General features: G+C 38.5%; 1 protein-coding gene across 3 annotated transcripts in view; it reads right to left on the reverse strand.

Moving 5' to 3' along the window:
• The window catches only part of EPSTI1 (epithelial stromal interaction 1), a 98,505-nt gene that overhangs the window by 19,489 nt on the left and 59,112 nt on the right, over nucleotides 1-19,904 (reverse strand). Inside the window, exons 8-9 of one of the 3 annotated variants that reach the window (XM_078433292.2) lie at nucleotides 17,748-17,780; nucleotides 15,240-15,323 (exon numbers count right to left, since the gene is read on the reverse strand). The exons of 1 other annotated variant lie outside the window; for it this stretch is intronic. In XM_078433292.2, coding sequence (XP_078289418.2) covers nucleotides 15,240-15,323; nucleotides 17,748-17,780 — 117 coding nt within the window. The remainder of the gene's footprint in view (nucleotides 1-15,239; nucleotides 15,324-17,747; nucleotides 17,781-19,904) is intronic. One more of the 3 variants, XM_078433295.2, reaches the window with a different exon arrangement.

Here is a 19,904-nt window from a genome sequence, read left to right on the forward strand (position 1 = left end):
CTCACGCTTCTGGGGTGTGTGTTGGGCGGGGGGGTTGCTCTTGCCAGAGGACGGGCTACGGGGCTGGGGAGCTCTAAGGATCAGTGCCGGGGCCCAAGCTAACAGCAAGAAGTAGAGGGCTCACCACTTCCTGCCAGAGGTTGTAGAAATCACTTCTCTGTGGTCCATTGAACCAAAGGGTCAACCACACAACAGCCAGGTGTGTGAAAGTTGGGCACTGGAGAAACCTGATGAGGCCAGAAGGAAAGGGATACTCCAGAGGAAGGCTCTCGTGCAGTAACTGAAGACGAAGATAGGGTCATTTTGAAATCATGTCTGAATCCCAGTGAGGCGCGTTCCGACATGGTTCAGCTTGACCGCTTTATGTAAACATTGAAGTGCCATCACCTGGCCAGGACAAACTTTTCCCAGGAGAGGATGTTCTCTCAACTCAAGAGGAAGAGGACAGTGGAAGCAGGAGAGGTGATGTCATGAATGTTAAAGAACCCCTTCCTTTGAATGTTTTTTAATAGAAGAGAGAGAGCTCCAGGGGGAAGGGGCAGTTCAGAGAACTCCTGCTTTTGGGGCCCCCCACAGGAATACCTTTGCCCAGAAGGGCAAAGATGGCCTTCACTGGGGAACAAAGTGGAAACTACTTCAAGAAATTAAGAGGAGATAACCAAATCAGAGGAAGTAAATATTAATGGGTAAAGTAGGGGAGTCAAAAAATAGCAATAATGGGCATTCCCCTTTTACTAATTATTGTTAGTTCTAGCATTTTAATCTAAAGACATATGGACTTCCAGCTACTAATAATCATTGAATCACACAGCTCTCTCTCAGCCCAGAAATATTCCCTGTCAACTTTCTTCTTTTAAAAAAAATATTTCTCATAAAAGTTACTTATTCATTGTAGAAAGCGTAGAAAGTACAGAAGCGATAAAGCCAGACATAATAATCACTCATAAAATCTCTCTACTGATAACATGTCAGTGTATTTCCTTCATCTCTTGATTTATACACACAGATTATAACTTCCTATCAGCACCCCAGGTCGCATTATCACGTGCTTATCACGTGCCAGGCATTAAGATAAACTTTCTACAATCTTTCTCTCCGCTGACCCTAGTAACAGTATCACGGGGCAAATAACTCTCGTACGTAATAAAGCTTAGGGGGATGAAATAATCTGCACAAAGTACAAGAAGAAGAGGCAGCCTTCAAAATTCACCCAGAGTCTATTTTTAATAAAACTTATTTGTTTCATTTTTATATGGGTGATCACATTCCCATGTCATTAAAACACAGCAGTTGCAGGAGGGGAAGGAAAAAAAAAAAAAAGAGGTTAGAGCGGGAGAGAGCCAAAGCATAAGAGACTCTTCAAAACTGAGAACAAGCTGAGGGTTGATGGGGGGTGGAGGGAGGCGACGGTGGGTGATGGGTATTGAGGAGGGCATCTTTTGGGATGAGCACTGGGTGTTGTATGGAAACCAATTTGACAATAAACTTCATATATTGAAAAAAAATTTTTTTTAATTTAAAAAAATTAAAAAAAAAAACCACAGCAGTTGCGCCATGGTATTCTGAACTTCAAAATCCTCTCTTACCTCTTGAACAAATGGTTTCAAACTTTCCAGTAATATCATTTTGAAAATAAACAACACTGTATGTACACCTTGTGTTCATCTCTGACCTCTGATTATTTCCACACAACAAACTTACACCTTTTATACCTAATACTTTCACATTTAGGAAACTATAATTTGATATTGTCAAAGAGCCCTTCAGTTCACCTCTTATGCACAGCAGTACAAGGGAGTTTCAGATATTTTTAAACAGCTAATACCTTAAGCTCTCCTTGCCCCAGCACACACACAAATTATTATCCATATTCTGTAAAGCTTCTTGTTTAGTCTTGTGATTATTCTCATGGTTGAAATGTAGAAACAGTCTTTTCAAACCACCTCATTCCCCTGAAAATTTTATTGGAGTTGCACTAACCTCACAAATTAACTTGAACAGAACTATAGTTATGACAATATTGAATTTTACCACTCGGAACCATCACCCATCTCTATATTATTCAAACTGACACGATCATAGGAAAGTTCTGGGGTTTTTTCTTGGCTTATTCACTTTTTTTTTTTGGAAGGGAGGGAATGGAGTAATTTCTTTACATAGTTGCTTTTTGATAAGGACTTTTTATTCTATTATATTTTCTAATTAATGTTTGCTGATATTTGAGAAAGTTGTTGATTCCTCTATTTTATAACCAATTCTTTTATTTCATTTGTTCTAATCATTTTTCAGTAGACTCTCTTAGGCTGTACAGGCAAATTGCTCTCACCCAAAAATAATAACTTATTTCCAATAATTAGAAAAGGTCCGTTTTGTATTTTTGCCTTATCAAGTTAGCTAAAACAATTCCCAAACTTTGTTCCACGCTATGTTAAGAGTTTTCAGCTTTAAAAAAAATTTTTTTTCCATCAAATAACTTTAACCCATGAAGCACTAGGTTAGAATTTCCAGAACAATACTGGTTGGTAGTAGGTGTTGCAGATATCCTGATACTGTTTAGTGCTCTAATATTTCACCATTGAATTAATGTTGGTTATTGGTTTGGAAAACTATATGTATGTTAACACAATCTTTTAAATATCTAGTTCATGATAATTTTTTTTGTTGTTAATTAGTAGTAAAGATTAAAATTTATCAATGCTTGTTTTTGTTGTTGTTGCTAAAATCCAATGGATTTTCTTTCATAACCTACCCTACTGGAGAGAAAAGATATAAAAAGTTATAACATATAGCTAGTCATCTTTATGTTCTTAGAATAAACCTTACTTTGCCTTAGTAAATTATCTAAGAGAAAAAAATATCATTAACTAAAGTTTTCTTTCAAATGTTAATTTCTACAAGTTTCCATGTTTGTGCTCCCTTTATCAGGCTGTGACATATAGAGATTCGAGTTCAATATTAATTCTACATTAATCTCTTTCCTTGCTCAAAAACCATTTGTAAAGCATAGGAAAAAAAAACTGTTCCTTGAAAATTCCAATGAACTTGCCTGTAAAATTTTCCAAGTTTAGCTTGTTGAGGGAGAGTAATTCTCATAAAACTTTACAGATCACATGCATTTGCAATTGTCTGTATGTATTTTAACTCTGAGTCATTTTAGAGTTTTATATTTTCCTATAAAATCTTTCACTTAATCCACATATTCAAATTATTAGCATACCATTATCTCTAGTAATATAAGCTTAATCTTTTCCAAATGTACGGTCCTGGCTCCTCATTTCTAATGTTGCGTATTTGCATTTTTACTCATCTCTTCTTGATTGGACTTGCCGTAGATTTATTCATTTTGCGACCTTATCAAAAAACAAACTGTTGGATTTTTATAACAGCTGTTTCTTGAGGTTGTTATTAATTTATGTTTCTTATCTTAATTACTTCCTTCAGTGTCGTTTATTGTTCTTGTTCTAAATTCTTAGATTGGGTGCTTAATTCATTTCTTTTTTAGTACTGATTGGATTTAAAAGCTATGATTTTTCCTTTCTGAGTACAACATCTCAAAATACAACTTTGCAAGCACGCCCCATAAAATGCTCTCATAATTTTTTGATATATTCTACAATAATTCTCTCTGCCACCCAATTATTTCAGTGTTTTCTTACTTTTTGGCTTGTTTTTACTTTCCAAATGGCTACACAGAAGTCAATAAACATGCAAAATCGGTACGTGCAACTGGCCTATCAGAAGTTTAAGTTCCTGAATGGTAGGAAGGAGGCAGGATAACTTACACAGGGAAACAAGTGTGTAGGATAAACTGGACTGAGTTAGCTGTGCTTCTGAAAGAGCTCCAGGAGGGAATACTGAGGTGGTCATTAAGAGGATGAGTTGGAGAAGTGCAGCGAGAGCAGCTGGGAACGGGGCCCTTTCTCCTCCCACACTTGCACTACACAGGAGACAGCACGGACATGGCCCACTGGCTAACCAGTGAATAGAGGAGGGGTGTCTGGGCTCAGAGAAACGGGACGATGTCCCTGACGCCTACTGACTATAGGAGGAAAAGAGGCTACTCCTCCCAGAAGCCGAGCTCCCACATACCCCACTTGACAGCACGCCCAAAGAAAGAAGATAACCAAGAATCGTACATTTAAGAAGGAAAACCACAGGAGATAAAACTTAAAATGGAAAGGAAAAGAGTACAGTTAAAATAGTAAATCGAAAACTTTAATGTTGGTGTAATTACCCTCAATGAAGAGACTAGAAAGAATATGGCACTGTTAAAACATAACATGGTCATGAACAAATCAGCAATCTTGGTAAAGAAACAAATTCAATACATGTGCCAAATAAGCAGAATGGAAACTTATGAAATAAATTAGTGAGCTGGATGATCTAATCAAAGATTTCTCCCAGAACGCAATGAAAAAGGCCAAACGGACAGAAAGTATCAGGAAAACAATTAAGATATATAAAGAACAGATTTCCAAAATCCATTTGATACACATCCCAGAAATAAAGAACAGAGACGATAGAGTAGAATAAACATAAAAGAGACATTTCCCTAAAGTGAGATATATATTTTGAAATTAAATGGGTCAAAGGTCATACAAGATTAAAAATAAAAACACTGAGGTGGAGGGGCCAAGATAGCAGAACAGCATGGAAGTTTTTTTTGTGTGTCTCTCATCCCTGAAATACAGCCAGATCAACACTAAACCATCCTGCACACCTAGAAAACTGATTTGAGGATTAACACAACAATCCGCACAACCTGAACCACAGAACTCTGCAGGTACCAGCAGCATGGAGAGGTGAACCAGGGGAGACAGCCGCAGAGGGCAGGGACCTGTTTTTGCTTGCAGAGAGAGGACAGAGAGAGGGGTGAGCATGGAAAGCACCCCCCTCACTGCCCCCCACCCCCCACCCCTCACCCGAAAGCGGCTAGAGAGAAAAGGAAGAATACACAAGGCACTGGGAAAAAAAGGGAGAAAGGAGAAAGGAGAGAGTTTAAATCCCATTAAGACTCTATAAACAGGGAGTGCAGAGTCTGAAACTCCGCAGCTCGATACTGGTGGTGCTCTGGTGGGAAGGGCAAATCTCCAGGAGCAGAGAGCCAGGTCCGAGGGGTCCTCAGGCCACACGGGCAGAGGCAGTTGCCCTGCTGGGAGAGTATCTGGTAGAGGCTATTCAGCAGCCCCACAGGCAAAGGTCCCAGTGAACCCCAGAGAACAGCCACATTACCTGGTGCTGGAACAAGGACATTAAGGGGGAAACCTGGCACCAGATGTGTGTTGAGATTTTCCATAACCCCCAAAACACCGCTGCTACATGATCGTGGAACTTTTTCTTGAGTGGGCTAGCACCCAGCCGCAGTCTCTGGACATCAGCAGCGCGGTCTCCCAAATGTTCCTGGGGGTTGGCTGGTACTCGGCTATTGCTTAGTGAGACGCTCCCATAGAGGGACTGAGCAGGTCAAAGCCACAGTCCCTCAGAGGTGAGGGGTTGGGAAACTCAGCCGCAGCTGAGATAAAACTTAGGAGGGAAGTGCCGCCTGGCAACCTAACAGATTGGTCACAGACAGTGTAGAAGCGGGGAGTGGATGGAAGCCAGAGACAAAAGAGCATGATTGCTGGTTGAGGAGAGCAAAGAGTTCTAATACTAGAGACTGGGTAGCTGGGTGACGCCATTTTTCCCCCTCCCACACATGCGCATACACATCTTACAGGCGCCACAACAATCCACCCCAGTAAGCTGAGCAGCACCATCTAGTGGAGAATGGAGCCATTACACTAAGCCCTGCCCAACTTGGCCAACCTTGCTCTTCAGGAACAACACAAGTCTCTCCACCTGCTTAGTTTATGGACTACAAAGTGCTTCACAGTTCGACTTCTAGGGGAAATTGATGTAATTTCAATTGTACTTCAGTTTGTTTGCTGGTCCATCTATTCAATTTTTTTTTCTTTTCTTTTCTTGAATACAGAAAGAGAAAAAATTTATTTTTTATTCCCATTTCTAAAAATATTTTTCTTTAATTTTTTTCCACTAAATGTTTTCCTTTTTTGTAAATATTTCAAATTCTATTTTTATACTGCCACAATTTCATTTTATTCTATTACACTGTATTCATTTTTTCAAATTTTCAAACATTTTCCTTTTTTTTCCTTTTCTTATCTTTCCCTTTATTCTCTAATCTATCAAGCTCCTTTCAACAACCAGACCATAACACACCTAAGATCAAGCATCCTTTATTTGATTTATTTTGTGTTGTTTTAATTTTTTAATTTTAATTTTTTTTTACCTTATTAATTCCTTTTCTTCCTTCAAAATGACAAAGTGAAGGAATTCACCCCAAAAAAAGAATAGGAAGAAGCAATGACAGCCAAGGACTTAATCAACACAGATACAAGCAAGATGTCTGAACCAGAATTTAGAATCACAATAATAAGAATACTAGCTGGGGTTGAAAACAGATTAGAATCCCTTTCTGTAGAGATAAAAGAAGTAAAAGCTAATCAGGATGAAATAAAAAATGCTATAACTGAGCTGTAATCTCCATGGATGCTGCAGCAGCAAGGATGGATAAGGCAGAGCAGTGAATCAGTGATATAGAGGACAAACTCATGGAGAACAATCAAGCAGAAAAAAAGAGGGAGACTAAGGCAAAACAGCATGATTTAAGAATTAGAGAAATCAGTGACATTAAAAAGGAACAACATCGGAATCATAGGAGCCCCAGAAAATGAAGAGAGAGAAAAAGGGGTAGAAGGGTTATGAGGGAAAATCATAGAGGAAAACTTTCCTAACCTAGGGAAAGACACAGACATCAAAATCCAGGAAGCACAGAGGACTCCCATTAGATCCAACAAAAACCAAACATCAACAAAGCATATCACTTCCAAATTCACAAAATACTCAGTCAAGGAAAGAATCATGAGAGCAGCAAGGGAAAAACAGTCTTTAACCTACAAGGGAAGACAGATCGGGTTCAGAGCAGGCCTATCCACGGAAACCTGGCAGGCCAGAAAGGAGTGGCAGGATATATTCAATGTGCTGAATCAGAAACATATGCAGCCAAGAATTCTTTACCTAGCAAGGCTGTCATTCAAAATAGAGGGGGAGATTAAAAGTTTCCCAGACAAACAAAAATTAAAGGAGTTCGTAGCCACTAAACCAGCAACATAATGGCAATAAATTCATATCTTTCAGTACTCACTCTAAATGTCAATGGACTAAATGTTCCAATCAAAAGACACAGGGTAACAGAATGGATAAGGAAACAAGATCCATCTATGTGCTGTTTACAAGAGACCCACTTTAGACCTAAAGACACTTTCAGATTGAAAGTAAGGGGATGGAGAACCATCTATCATGCTAATGGTCACCAAAAGAAAGCCAGACTAGCCATACTTATATCAGACAATCTAGAATTTAAAATAAAGACTGTAAAAAGAGATAAAGAAGGGCATTATATCATAATTAAGGGGTCTATCCTCCAAGAAGACCTAACAATTGTAAACATTTATGCTCCAAATGTGAAAGCACCCAAATATATAATTAATCACAAACTTAAAGAAACTCATTGATAATAATACCATCATAGTAGGGGACTTCAACACCCCACTTACAACAATGGACAGATCATCTAAACAGAAAATCAACAAGGAAACAATGGCTTTGAATGACACACTGGGCCAGATGGACTTAACAGATATATTCAGAACTCTTCTTCCTAAAGCAGTGGAATACACATTCTTCTCCAGTGCCCTTGGAACATTCTCCAGAATATATCACATACTGGGACACAAAGCAGCCCTCAACAAGTACAAAAAGATTGAGATCATACCATGCATATTTTCGGACCACAATGCTATGAAACTCAAAACCAACCACAAGAAAAAGTGTAGAAAAGTAACAAATACTTAGCAACTAAAGACCAACCTACTAAGAAATGAATGGTCTAACCAAGAAGTTAAAGAAGAAATTAAAAAGTACATAGACCCAATTAAAATGATAACACCACAGCCCAAAACCTCTGGGACACAGCAAAGGCAGTTATAAGAGGGAAGTTTACAGCAATCCAGGCCTTCCTACAGAAGGAAGAAAGGTCATAGATACACAACTAACCTTACACCTTAAAAAGCTGGAAAAAGAATAGCAAATAAAACCCCAAACCAGCAGAAGACAGGAAATAATAAAGATTAGAGCAGAAATCAATGCTACCAAAACCAAAAAAAAAAAAAAAAAAAAATGATAGAACATATCAATGAAACCAGGAGCTGGTTCTTTCAAAGAATTAACAAAATTGATAAACCCCTAGCCAGTATGATCAGAAAGAAAAAGGAAAGGACCCTAATAAATAAAAAGCAAGATTTATTTTTATTTATTTATTTTTTTTATTTTTGGGACAGAGAGAGACAGAGCATGAACGGGGGAGGGGCACAGAGAGAGGGAGACACAGAATCGGAAACAGGCTCCAGGCTCTGAGCCATCAGCCCAGAGCCTGACGCGGGGCTCGAACTCACGGTCCGCGAGATCGTGACCTGGCTGAAGTCGGACGCTTAACCAACTGCGCCACCCAGGCGCCCCAATAAAAAGCAAGATTTAAAGAGGAGAGATCACAGCCAACACAGCAGAAATACAAACAATAACAAGAGAATATTATGAGCAATTATATGCCAATAAAATGGACAATCTGGAAGAAATGGACAAATTCCTAGAAACATATACACTACCAAAACTGAAACAGGAAGAAATAGAAAATTTGAACAGACCCATAACCAGTAAGGAAATCAAATTAGTAATCAAAAATCTGCCAAAAAACAAGAGTCCAGGGCCAGATGGCTTTCCAGGGGAATTCTACCAAACATTTAAAGAAGAGTGAACACCTATTCCCTTGAAGCTGTTCCAAAAAATAGAAATGGAAGGAAAACTTCCAAACTCTTTCTATGAAGCCAGCATTACCTTGATTCCAAAACCAGACAAAGACCTCACTAAAAAGGAGAACTATAGACTAATTTTCCTGATGAACATGGATGCAAAAACCCTCAACAAGATACTAGCCAACTGCATTCAACAATACATTAAAAAAATTATTCACCACGACCAAGTGGAATTTATACCTGGGATGCAGGGCTGGTTCAATATCCACAAAACAATTACTGTGATTCATCACATCAATAAAAGAAAGGACAGTGCTCGCTTCGGCAGCACATATACTAAAATAAAAGAAAGGACAAGAACCACATGATCCTCTCAATAGATGCAGAGAAAGCATTTGACAAAATACAGCATCCTTTCTTGATACAAATCCTCAAGAAAGTAGGGATAGAAGGATCATACCTTGAGATCATAAAAGCCAAATATGGAAGACCCACTGCTAATACCATCCTCAATGGGGAAAAACTAAGAGCTTAAGGTCTCAGTTCCATAAGGTCAGGAACAAGACAGGGATGCCCACTCTCACCACTGTTATTCAACATAGTACTGGAAGCCTTAGCCTCAGCAATCAGACAACACAAAGAAATAAAAGGCATCCAAATCGGCCAGGAGGAGGTCAAACTTTCACTCTTCGCAGATGACATGATACTCAATATGAAAAACCCAAAAGATGTCACCAAAAAACTGCTAGAACTGATCCATGAACTCAGCAAAGTTTCAGGATATAAAATCAATGCACAAATCTGTTGCATTCCTATACACCATTAATGCAGCAACAGAAAGAGAAACCAAGGAATTGATCCCATTTACAAATGCACCAAAACCCACAAAATATCTAGGAATAAATCTAACCAAAGAGGTGAAAAATCTACACACTAAAAACTATAGAAAGCTTACGAAAGAAATTGAAGAAGACACACACACACACACACACAAAAGGAAAAATATTCCATGCTCCTGGATAGGAAGAACAAATATTGTTAAAATGTCAATACTACCCAAAGCAATCTACATATTCAATGTAATCCCTATCAAAATAACACCAGCATTCTTCACAGAGCTAGTATAAACAATCCTAAAATTTGTGTGGAACCAGAAAAGACCCTGAATAGCCAAAGAAGTGTTGAAAAAGAAAACCAAAGCTGGAGGTGTCACAATCCCAGACTTCATACTGTATTACAAAGCTGTAATCATCAAGACAGTACTGTACTGGCACAAAAACAGACACTCAGATCAATGGAACAGAATAGAGAACCCAGAAATGGACCCACAAACGTATGGCCAACTCATCTTTGACAAAGCAGGAAAGAATATCCAATGGAATAAAGACAGTCTCTTCAGCAAGTGGTGCTGGGAAAACTGAACAGCGACATAGAAGAATGAACCTGGGCCACTTTCTTACACCATACACAAAAATAAACTCAAAATGGATGAAAGACCTAAATGTAAGATAGGAATCCATCAAAATCCTCGAGGAGAAACCAGGCAAAAACCTCTTTGACCCTGGCTGCAGCAACTTCTTATTCAATATGTCTCCAGAGGCAAGGGGAACCAAAACAAAAATGAACTACTGGGACCTCATCAAAATAAAAAGCTTCCACAAAGCCAAGGAAGCAATCAGCAAAACTAAAAGGCAACTTACAGAATGGGAGAAGATATTTGCAAAGGACATATCAGATAAAGGGTTAGTATCCAAAATCTATAGAGAAGTTATGAAACTCAACACCCGAAAAACAAACAATCCAGGGAAGAAATGGGCAAAAGACATGAATAGACACTTCTCCAAAGAAGACATCCGGATGGCCAACCGACACATGAAAAAATGCTCAACATCACTCATCATCAGGGAAATACAAATCAAAACCACAATGAGATACCACCTCACACCTGTCAGAATGGCTAACATTAACAAGTCAGGCAACAACAGATGTTGGGGAGGATGCAGAAAAAGAGGATCTCTTTTGCACTGCTGGTGGCAATGCAAGCTGGTGCAGCCACTCTGGAAAACAGTATGGAGTTTCCTCAAAAAATTAAAAATAGAACCACCCTATGACCCAGCAATTGCACTACAAGGTATTTATCCAAGGGATACAGGTATGCTGTTTCAAAGGGGCACATACACCCCAATGTTTATAGCAGAAATATCTACAATGGCCAAGGTATGGAAAGAGCCCAAATATCCATCAATGTATGAATGGATAAAGAAGATGTGGTGTGTGTGTGTGTGTGTGTGTGTGTGTGTGTGTGTGTGTGTGGAGTATTACTTGGCAATCAAAAAGAATGAAATCTTGCCATTTGCAACTATGTGGATGGAACTAGAAGGTATTATGCTAAGAGAAATTAGTCAGAAAAGGACAAATATCATATGACTTCACTCATATGAGGACTTTAAGATACAAAACAGGTGAACATAGGGAAGGGAAGCAAAAATAATATAAAAACAGGGAGGAAGACAAAAGATAAGAGACTCTTAAATATAGAGAACAAACAGAGGGTTGCTGGAGGGGTTGTGTGTGGGGGGGAATGGGCTAAATGGGTAATGGGCTTAAGGAATCTACTCCTGAAATCATTGTTGCACCATGTGCTAACTAACTTGGATGTAAATTATAAAAAATAAATAAATTATAGAAAGTAAAAAATAAAATAATAAAAACACTGAAATTTCTTACTACTGGGGAAGGGAGCCAGGGGAAAGGAAGGAGGAGAGGAAAGAAAAGAGGAAAGGTAAATAAATGGAACAGAGAAAATTCAAAGAATCAAAAAAAAAAATAAAGAACAGAAAACAAGAAAATATAGCTACAAAGTAAATTATGTACCAAGAATATGTGCAAAAGCACTAGTAATCACAATAAATGAGAATATACTAAATTAAAAGAGACTATGATACTGGGTAAAAAAAAATCAGCCACTTTTTATCACTAGAAATATAATTTAAACCAAATGACACAGAGAGGTTCAAATTAAGTGATAGAAAAAGATATCGCCAAATTCTAACAAAAAAGCTAGCAGAGAAAATATTAGAATCAGACAAAATAAAAAGACAAAAAAAGAAATAAAGCTGAAAATCACCGAATAGGAAGACTAGTCCATTTCATATTGATAAAAATCTGAACTAAATGACAGGTTTCCTATAAGTCTCATTGGTTGGAACTATTTCCTATGTCCATAGCTGAACCAATCACATTGAGGAGAATGGAACTCCCAGGAGCAGTTAGACCTTTTGGGATTGGATCCCTGGAACCAGGAAGTGCCTGCCTTCTCTGAAACATGGCCCATGCCAAGTAAAATGTATACTGAGGGAAAAAAAAATCAGCGTTTTAAGAGAAAGGCAGGCAATCGATAGCATTCAATACATCACCCTGAAGTTATCACAACACACAATTTATCCCTTCACAGCATTCATTACTACAAAGTAATTGATCACTATAAATTTAAAAATATAGTGTTTTATTTCTCTGTCTCCTTTTAATTGTCTATCTTCTCCATTAAAAAGTAAACTTTGGGAGGTTAGGGTTCTGGTCTATCCTGCTCTAGCATCTTACAAAAGACTCCAAATAAAATAGGAGCTCAATACATGTTTGTTGATTGGCTGGCTGGCTGGCTGGCTGAATACTGGGATAGATTACTCTGAGGTAGATCCACCAGAGTAATAGAGTGAAAAAAAAAGCCAGAAAAGGAAAGCTTTAAAGTGGTATTAAATACTGTTACAGAGTTAGAGAGAGAGACAGGGATTGCAAAAGACCACTGAATTGAATGGTCAGAAGGGCTTTACCTTTGGAGAGCAGTTTCAGTATGATCATTGCTAAATATAAACCAGAACATAAGGAACAAAGGGCAAAATGGCTAATAAATATGTGATTACAGGAAGATTACCTTTGTCTTTGTCTTTTTTTTTTTTTCTGGTAGAAGCAGAAAAGATAGTATCTCTGAGGATAGCAGAATCAAGGAAGGGGTTATTTTAGAAAGGCAAGAGTAAGTGTAACTGTTCACATACACACACACACACAAAGTAGTGAAAAGAGAAGAACATATTGAGTGTATAGGGGGAAAGGGGAATTATAAAAAAAATTCTAGAAGAAACTGAATCAAATGTAAAATATTGAAAGGGTAACTTTAAGGAAGAACCTACTGTTCCCAGAGTAATGAAAGAATATGAAAGAGACACAGAACAAAATGAATGTGCTATCATCTCAACCTAACCTAGGTTATTTGCTGATGACTCACTTCATAGCGGGAATTCACTAAATATTTGTTGAATGAATGAAAAGAACAAACACATGAATAGATGTGATGTTATACATGTTTTTTTTTCCCTGTATCTTCTTACCATAAACATGATCCTTATTTTTTTGAGCTAAATCATTGAAGTGATACGGAATGAGACTCTACCAATCAAGAAATGCCCTTCTGTGGACATGTAAATAATAGAGCGGAAAAAAGAAGAGAAATAAAAATAAGGTAAATACCCTTATGTATTCTACTGATACTGAAAACTCTAATGATGGAATTATGTGTATGTCAAAGTTATTCATTTTACTGAAAGCTACAGTAAGTAAAGGGAAATAATTTATGCAAAAGAAACATACGCTCAGTCAATAACCAGAAAATATGTATGTATCAATATTTGTCTAACTCTAGAAGAAAAACAAGATTAAGAAATAAAAAGCTTAATTCTCACTGTTTAAAATAACTGCTCAACCTGAAAATTAAATCCCAGATCTGATTTTCTAATCTGTTGAGCATTCTCTTTGTGAAATGTTCTACTTTTAATGGTTTTCACGTTCCAAATATGCCCCCAAACTTTATAAAGTACTATTTAAAATTCACTAGAAGTTATTTTTATATAAATCATATCCTACGCTGACTTCACAACATTCTCGTCAGTATCTAAACACCTCAGGACTTGATATTGACTTCAGAGGTCACAGAAACAGACTAACATTTACATATCACTTGACAGACATTATTGAAAATACACCACGAGTATATACCAGACTTAGCTTCTATGTCCTAATTACTGCTGACTGTTACTATAATATTATTTAATTGTGCTTTCATTATGAGGTCTTTGTCAAAACAAAGATATTAAAAAAACACGAAGGAATAAAAATGTTTTCTGGTTTCTTCCTTTTTTACATAGTAACTTAATAACTAAATACACAACTTACATTATTTCCTTCAATGATTTAATTATTACCTCCTATGCACAAAGCAGTTGAGTGACACAGTCATTTAGACTGCATGCTGACAGAAACAACAAACAAGGAAGGGGTGGACCACTGTTGGAAGGAGGGTAGCACTTAGAAGGGTCAAATTATAGCAGTGACGATACATACAGCCTATTTCATAAAACGATTTTACACACAATTGCTATAATAAATTATGTTGTGCAGCAAAGGCATAAGGAAAATAATTTGAACTGAATCAAGGAAATCAAATGGGAGTTAGAAGTCAAGTTAATTGTACAAATGAAGAAATGGCTTTGAGAGAGATTCTGGACGAAAGGACAGGATTTATCAGCCACCAATATGGCAAGTTAGAAAATAATGATGGGGAAGGTAATGGTGTCCAACTAGCTGAATAGTCTATTTTGCTTCTTTAAAGGATCTGGAATGAGGTGGTGCCTTGGAGCTAACCACTGATCATCATCTGATCCCTTGCTGAGGAGCCGCTGGCCCCATCTGAGCAGATGTAGGAAAGGCAGGTATGACCATCAAGTCACAACATTGAATGTTTTCAGTCAACATACCAGAAGTTTTAGATTCTAACGAGAATTACCCTTTAAGTGCTCTTCTTACGAAGCTCTGCCTTCATTTCCCTGATTTCTGTTGCTCAAAATAATTTGGAATACCTCACAAATTCGTATATATGTGTGGAGTATCTTTTGTTGTATAACAGGTGTATTTTTAGGTGAACATTTAAGCCAGTTTCATAACTTTGTATGGATATCTATTATTCATTATTCTCTGGACATTCTCTGGACATGTAATTTCATACATCTTTGGTTTGAAAAAATGGCAGTGACAGTGATCACATTTTGCAAATCAGAACTTCTCTGCAAACTGCTGGCCTCCCTCCAGCACACATACTAGATGACAAACCCCATGAGGCTAAGTGTCATGAGAGTTTTGACCCAAAGTTTTGACCACACCCCACCATACTCTTAAAACACACCAAAATCTCACCTTTTATATTTAATGGGTTTTTTCCACAATTTTCATATATGTAAGTATTTCTGCTCAGAAAACCTGAAAAATTATCTAGTACTACAAGCAAACAATTAGCAGTGAGCAATAAGGTCTTGTGACTACCTTCTGACGTTGTTCCTCCTTCATCTTTTGCAATTTCTTATTTTCTTCTTCCTTTAGAGAATCCTTGTAAGCCCAGCTTCTGGCCTGTGAACGTATAGAAAAAAAAATCATAGGAAAAAACATCGCCACCACAATTTACTAGTCTCCCTACCATGGGACTGGTTCTAATAACTCAACCTCTGTACTAAGCATACACTAAGCTCTCCATACACACTTGCTTACTGAGTGATTTATGCATATCGTCTGAAGATGTCCCTGGGGATATATAAAAAGAAGGCTAGTATAAGCATAATCATCCAGCACATTTTAAAGGATGATCTAAATGTTTGTTTAATTAAGCCTAAAAAAAATGTCCCCTCAGAGATAATCAACATGGTTTATTCTTCTAGTGATAAGGATTGAAACAGAGGAAAGTTAAATACGTTTTTCAAGGATATTCCAACTAACTGGCAACAATTCTAACTAGACTCTGGTAAGGAGAGAGCACAGAGATCCAACTGGACTCAGAATAAGCTAACCAAGGAAGAGGAGACTTTACATCACTTACGGCAGTGTCAATGCATTAAACTGCCAGGCATTTTATTTCTATTATTTTATTTAACCTTTAAATTCTATGAAGTTGATATTATCCTCATGTTGTGAATAAGGAAATGGACTTGGATACGTGAAACAACTTGACAAGATCATGAGGCGAAGATGGATCTAAAACTCCTGTTTATCTGACGCTGAAGCCCCAAATCCACTGTTTTCATCCTTGCCTGGAATGTCCTTCCTTCAGCTCTTCGTACTGCTTTGCTGCTCAGCTAAAATGCTGCTGCATCCAACATATAGAGAACTCAAACAATGCCTCACACATGTAGATTCTGGAAGGTGGGCCTTGCCCAGCAAAGCTATATTCTTCTGTATGTGTGTGTGTGTGTGTGTGTGTGTGTGTGTGTGTGTGTATGTGTGTGTGTGTGTGTGTGTGTGTGTGTGTGTGTGTGTATAATATATATATATATATTATATATATAATATATATATATATTCCAAGTAGCTGATCATTTAATATCAGAGAAAAGCAATAGAGACAGTGACTTTAGAAGCACTGACATGCCTACTGCTCATTAATGGTACCCTATTAAATAGCTTGTCAACTGGTGACTGATACCATAGAATTCCAGAGATGCATTTCTTTCCAAGTCTGTGCCTCCCTAAGCAGTACCTGAAGCTTATTTTTATTTCTGAGAAGAAAAACAAAGGCTGTTCAGGAACACAGGAGTCATTACTTCTGGCTGAATTAGAGTCTCAAGGGGCGGCCTTAGGAGGACCAACACATGCAGTAAGGTGTCCTTCAGCCCCACTGACCCACCATGGCGGGGTTTCACACACTGGCAAAGTGACCATGCATTCTGGAATTTATGAGATTCCAAGTAGTTTGTCTGTTCATTTGTCATATGCTTTCTCTGCTCACAGTGATTTGTAGCCCACCCTCTGCGGGCAGCCTGATAAGCTAATACGTAGGAAATTCCACTGTTGTCATAAAACTACCAGCAGGCATCATGGCAGCAGACCACATATTTCAGGCCTAGTTCTTCACACTAATAATCCATAAAGCTTATGAAGGCTGGTTCCCGCCTTTTTCCTTACTATAATTTTTCTCAAGCACTTCTTAATTCATTCCCCCATTTATGTCACTGTAAAAACCCATATTATATTCCATCAAATAATAGGCACTTGCCAGAAAGAGGGGAGGCTTTCGGAATGGGATCATCTACAGCACTACCAACTGGAATGTTAGAACTCCAGCTGTGTTCAGCAAGTCCTCACACATTCAAACCCTGCTTCATGGGACAGACAAACATATCCTCGGATTTTCTCTTATCTAAGTCCTAAACACAGGAAGACTGTGATAAGACACTCAAAGTGGAGAGTGGTTCTCCAGTGATCTCTTTGCTTTACACTAGAGAAAGCTAGTCTTTGCCACAAATACTCCACATACGACCTCAAAGAGGAAAATGGACCAGGGGACACAACTTCTGCTCAAGAGATTAAAAGCAGTAGTAAAATACTTGGTGAAAGCAGATGTGATGGCTTAAGTGAGAACCTAAATTCTATTTGCATACCTTCCTTTTAAACTTAACCACTTAGGGACCCCTGGGTGGCTCAGTCAGTTGAGCATCTGATTTCCGCTCAGGTCATGATCTCACAGTTCGCGGGTTCAAGCCCTGCGTCAGGCTCTGTGCTGACAGCTCGGAGCCTGGAGCCTGCTTCGGATTCTGTGTCTCCCTCTTTCTCTGACCCTCCCCTGCTCACACTCTGTCTCTCAAAAATGAATAAACGAAACGAATGAAAAAACTAAAAACAAAAAATTTAACCACTTAGTTGGTCTTTTATCAGAATATGGGTACTAGTTTTTGACTCAGAAGAAAAAAAGGAGGGATTAGACACAAAATGTCATTTAAAAGGGCAGTCACATGGCACATCAACTATGAAGAGTTCAAAGTTACCTGCTATCTTAAGGCTTACCGAAGTAGGATTCCCAGGCAGGACAGGAAGTTTCTGCTCAAAAATAACGGGGGAAAAAAACCTTTGATCACTATTTTTCTCAGTTCTAAATCCCAGAAATTTCTGTCATTGTGTTCACCTACACGAAGTATTACTGTATTGAAAACATTGTATTCACTATCACTAAGTATTAGTATAATACTAATACTAAATTTTTGTTATTCAATTAAAATACATGTTTTACTTGCTTTACCCCAAAAGCTATGTTTATAATACATCCAGTCAACAAGTAACATTTAAGCCTCTATGTGCAGGCACTGTCATAAGACATGATCTCTCAGACAGCAAGTCACTAATAGCCTAGTGTGGAAGGCTGATAGGAGGACTGAGGATTGAAACACAGCGTGATGGGTATTATGACAGAAGAAGCTAAAAAGGACATCTAATTAAACTGGATCAAGAACACCTCCTCAAAGTGGGTGACACCGAGTTGTGTTTTAAAGAGTGAATAGGAAACAGACTAAGCAGGGGGAGGGGCAGTGTGTGAACAAAGGAAAAATAGCATTGCAGTAGTTTGTTAAGGGTTGCCGTGAAGTACCACAGTCCAGGAGGCTTAAAAAACAGAAATTTATCGACTCGCAGTTCTAGAGGCTTGGAGTCCAAAATCAAGGTATCTGTGCTGTTGGTTCCTCCTGAGGGCTGTGAAGAAAGGGTCTAGCCTCTCTCCTTGGCATGTAGATGGCCACCTTCTCCCTGTGTCTTCACATCATCTTCCCTCTATGCATGTCCATCCCAAATTTCCCCTTTTTATAAAGACATCTTTCCTGTTGGATTACAGCCCCTTCTAATGACCTCATTAGAGGTTGATTACCTCTAATAAAGACCCAATCTCCTAGAAAGGTCACATTCTGAGGTAGTGAGGGTTAGGACTTCCACATATGAATTCTGAGATGGCCTGGGAGATCACAGATCAATCCCTGACAAACATTAAGTCCCCACTTCAAGACAGTGGAGTAAAAATGTTTCTGCACCATCCTTCTCTCGAAAATTATGCTAAATTTAGGGCACCTGGGTGGCTCAGTAGGTTAAACGTCTGACTTCAGCTCAGGTCATCATGATCTCACAGTTCCTGAGTTCAAGCCCTGCGTCGGGCTCTGTGCTGACAGCTTAGAGCCTGGAACCTACTTCAGATTCTGTTTCTCCCTCTCTCTGCCCCCCTTCTCAAAAATAAACATTAAAAAATTTTTTTTAATTATGCTAAACAGAAGAGAAAATGAAACAAGCTCTACATTCAGAAACCAAGAGACATCTGTATTCTCAGACAAAAATCTATGAAGACAAAGTAGATGAAGAAATGGTAAGTGACTAAGAGGAAAAGAGCAAAACAGAAGGTGTTCTGGTAGGGATGTAGGATACCCACAAGAAGCCAATATTCTCCACAGAACAACATGAGGGCCCAAGACATGCATGGAACAGCTATCAAGGATGACAGATGGATGATAGGAAAGTACCTACGCCAGCTCCCACCCTGAGAATTCAGGCGCTAATTCTCCCAACCCAGACAGTAAATCAGAAGTGTATTCTCTGGATAAACTAAATCGGACACACCTAGCACAGAAGGTCACAGTGGTTACACCCAGGTTGAGAATGAAAGGCCTGTATAAAATGCTGCATACTAAGTGGTGAGCCTCTGGGCCCCCTTCTCTGGAGTCGTCTTCTGCTCCCCGCACGGTTCCTTCCGAGAGCTAGAAGGGGACATTGCATCCATGAAACAAAAACAGGTCGCTATTTTTTTACGAAGCAACAGAGAAAAAAGAAGTTCTTGGAAAATAAAAAGATCTTCCCTCCCCTCACAAAAATGTGACCAGTAAAATATTTAGGAGATACTCAAGAAAATGTGTGAGAAAACAGAAAAAAATATACATGTATGTACACACACACACACACACACACACACACACACACGTCTCTACCCCAGTTCCTGGAACATAGCTCCTCAAACTTTTGTGATTTCCTAGGCCGTCAGGGCAGTAGGAGCATCTTTTGTTCGAATGAGGCTCACTGGGTGCGCTCCTGAATGGGAACTGGTCACCAGAAAGACTAAGCCACAATTAGAAGCTTGGAATTTCCAGACCCAACCATCCCCTCCAATCCTCCAGAGAGGGGAAAGGGGATGGA

Source organism: Panthera onca, chromosome A1, assembly GCF_046562875.1.
Source record: "Panthera onca isolate mPanOnc1 chromosome A1, mPanOnc1 haplotype 2, whole genome shotgun sequence".
NCBI lineage: Eukaryota > Metazoa > Chordata > Mammalia > Carnivora > Felidae > Panthera > Panthera onca.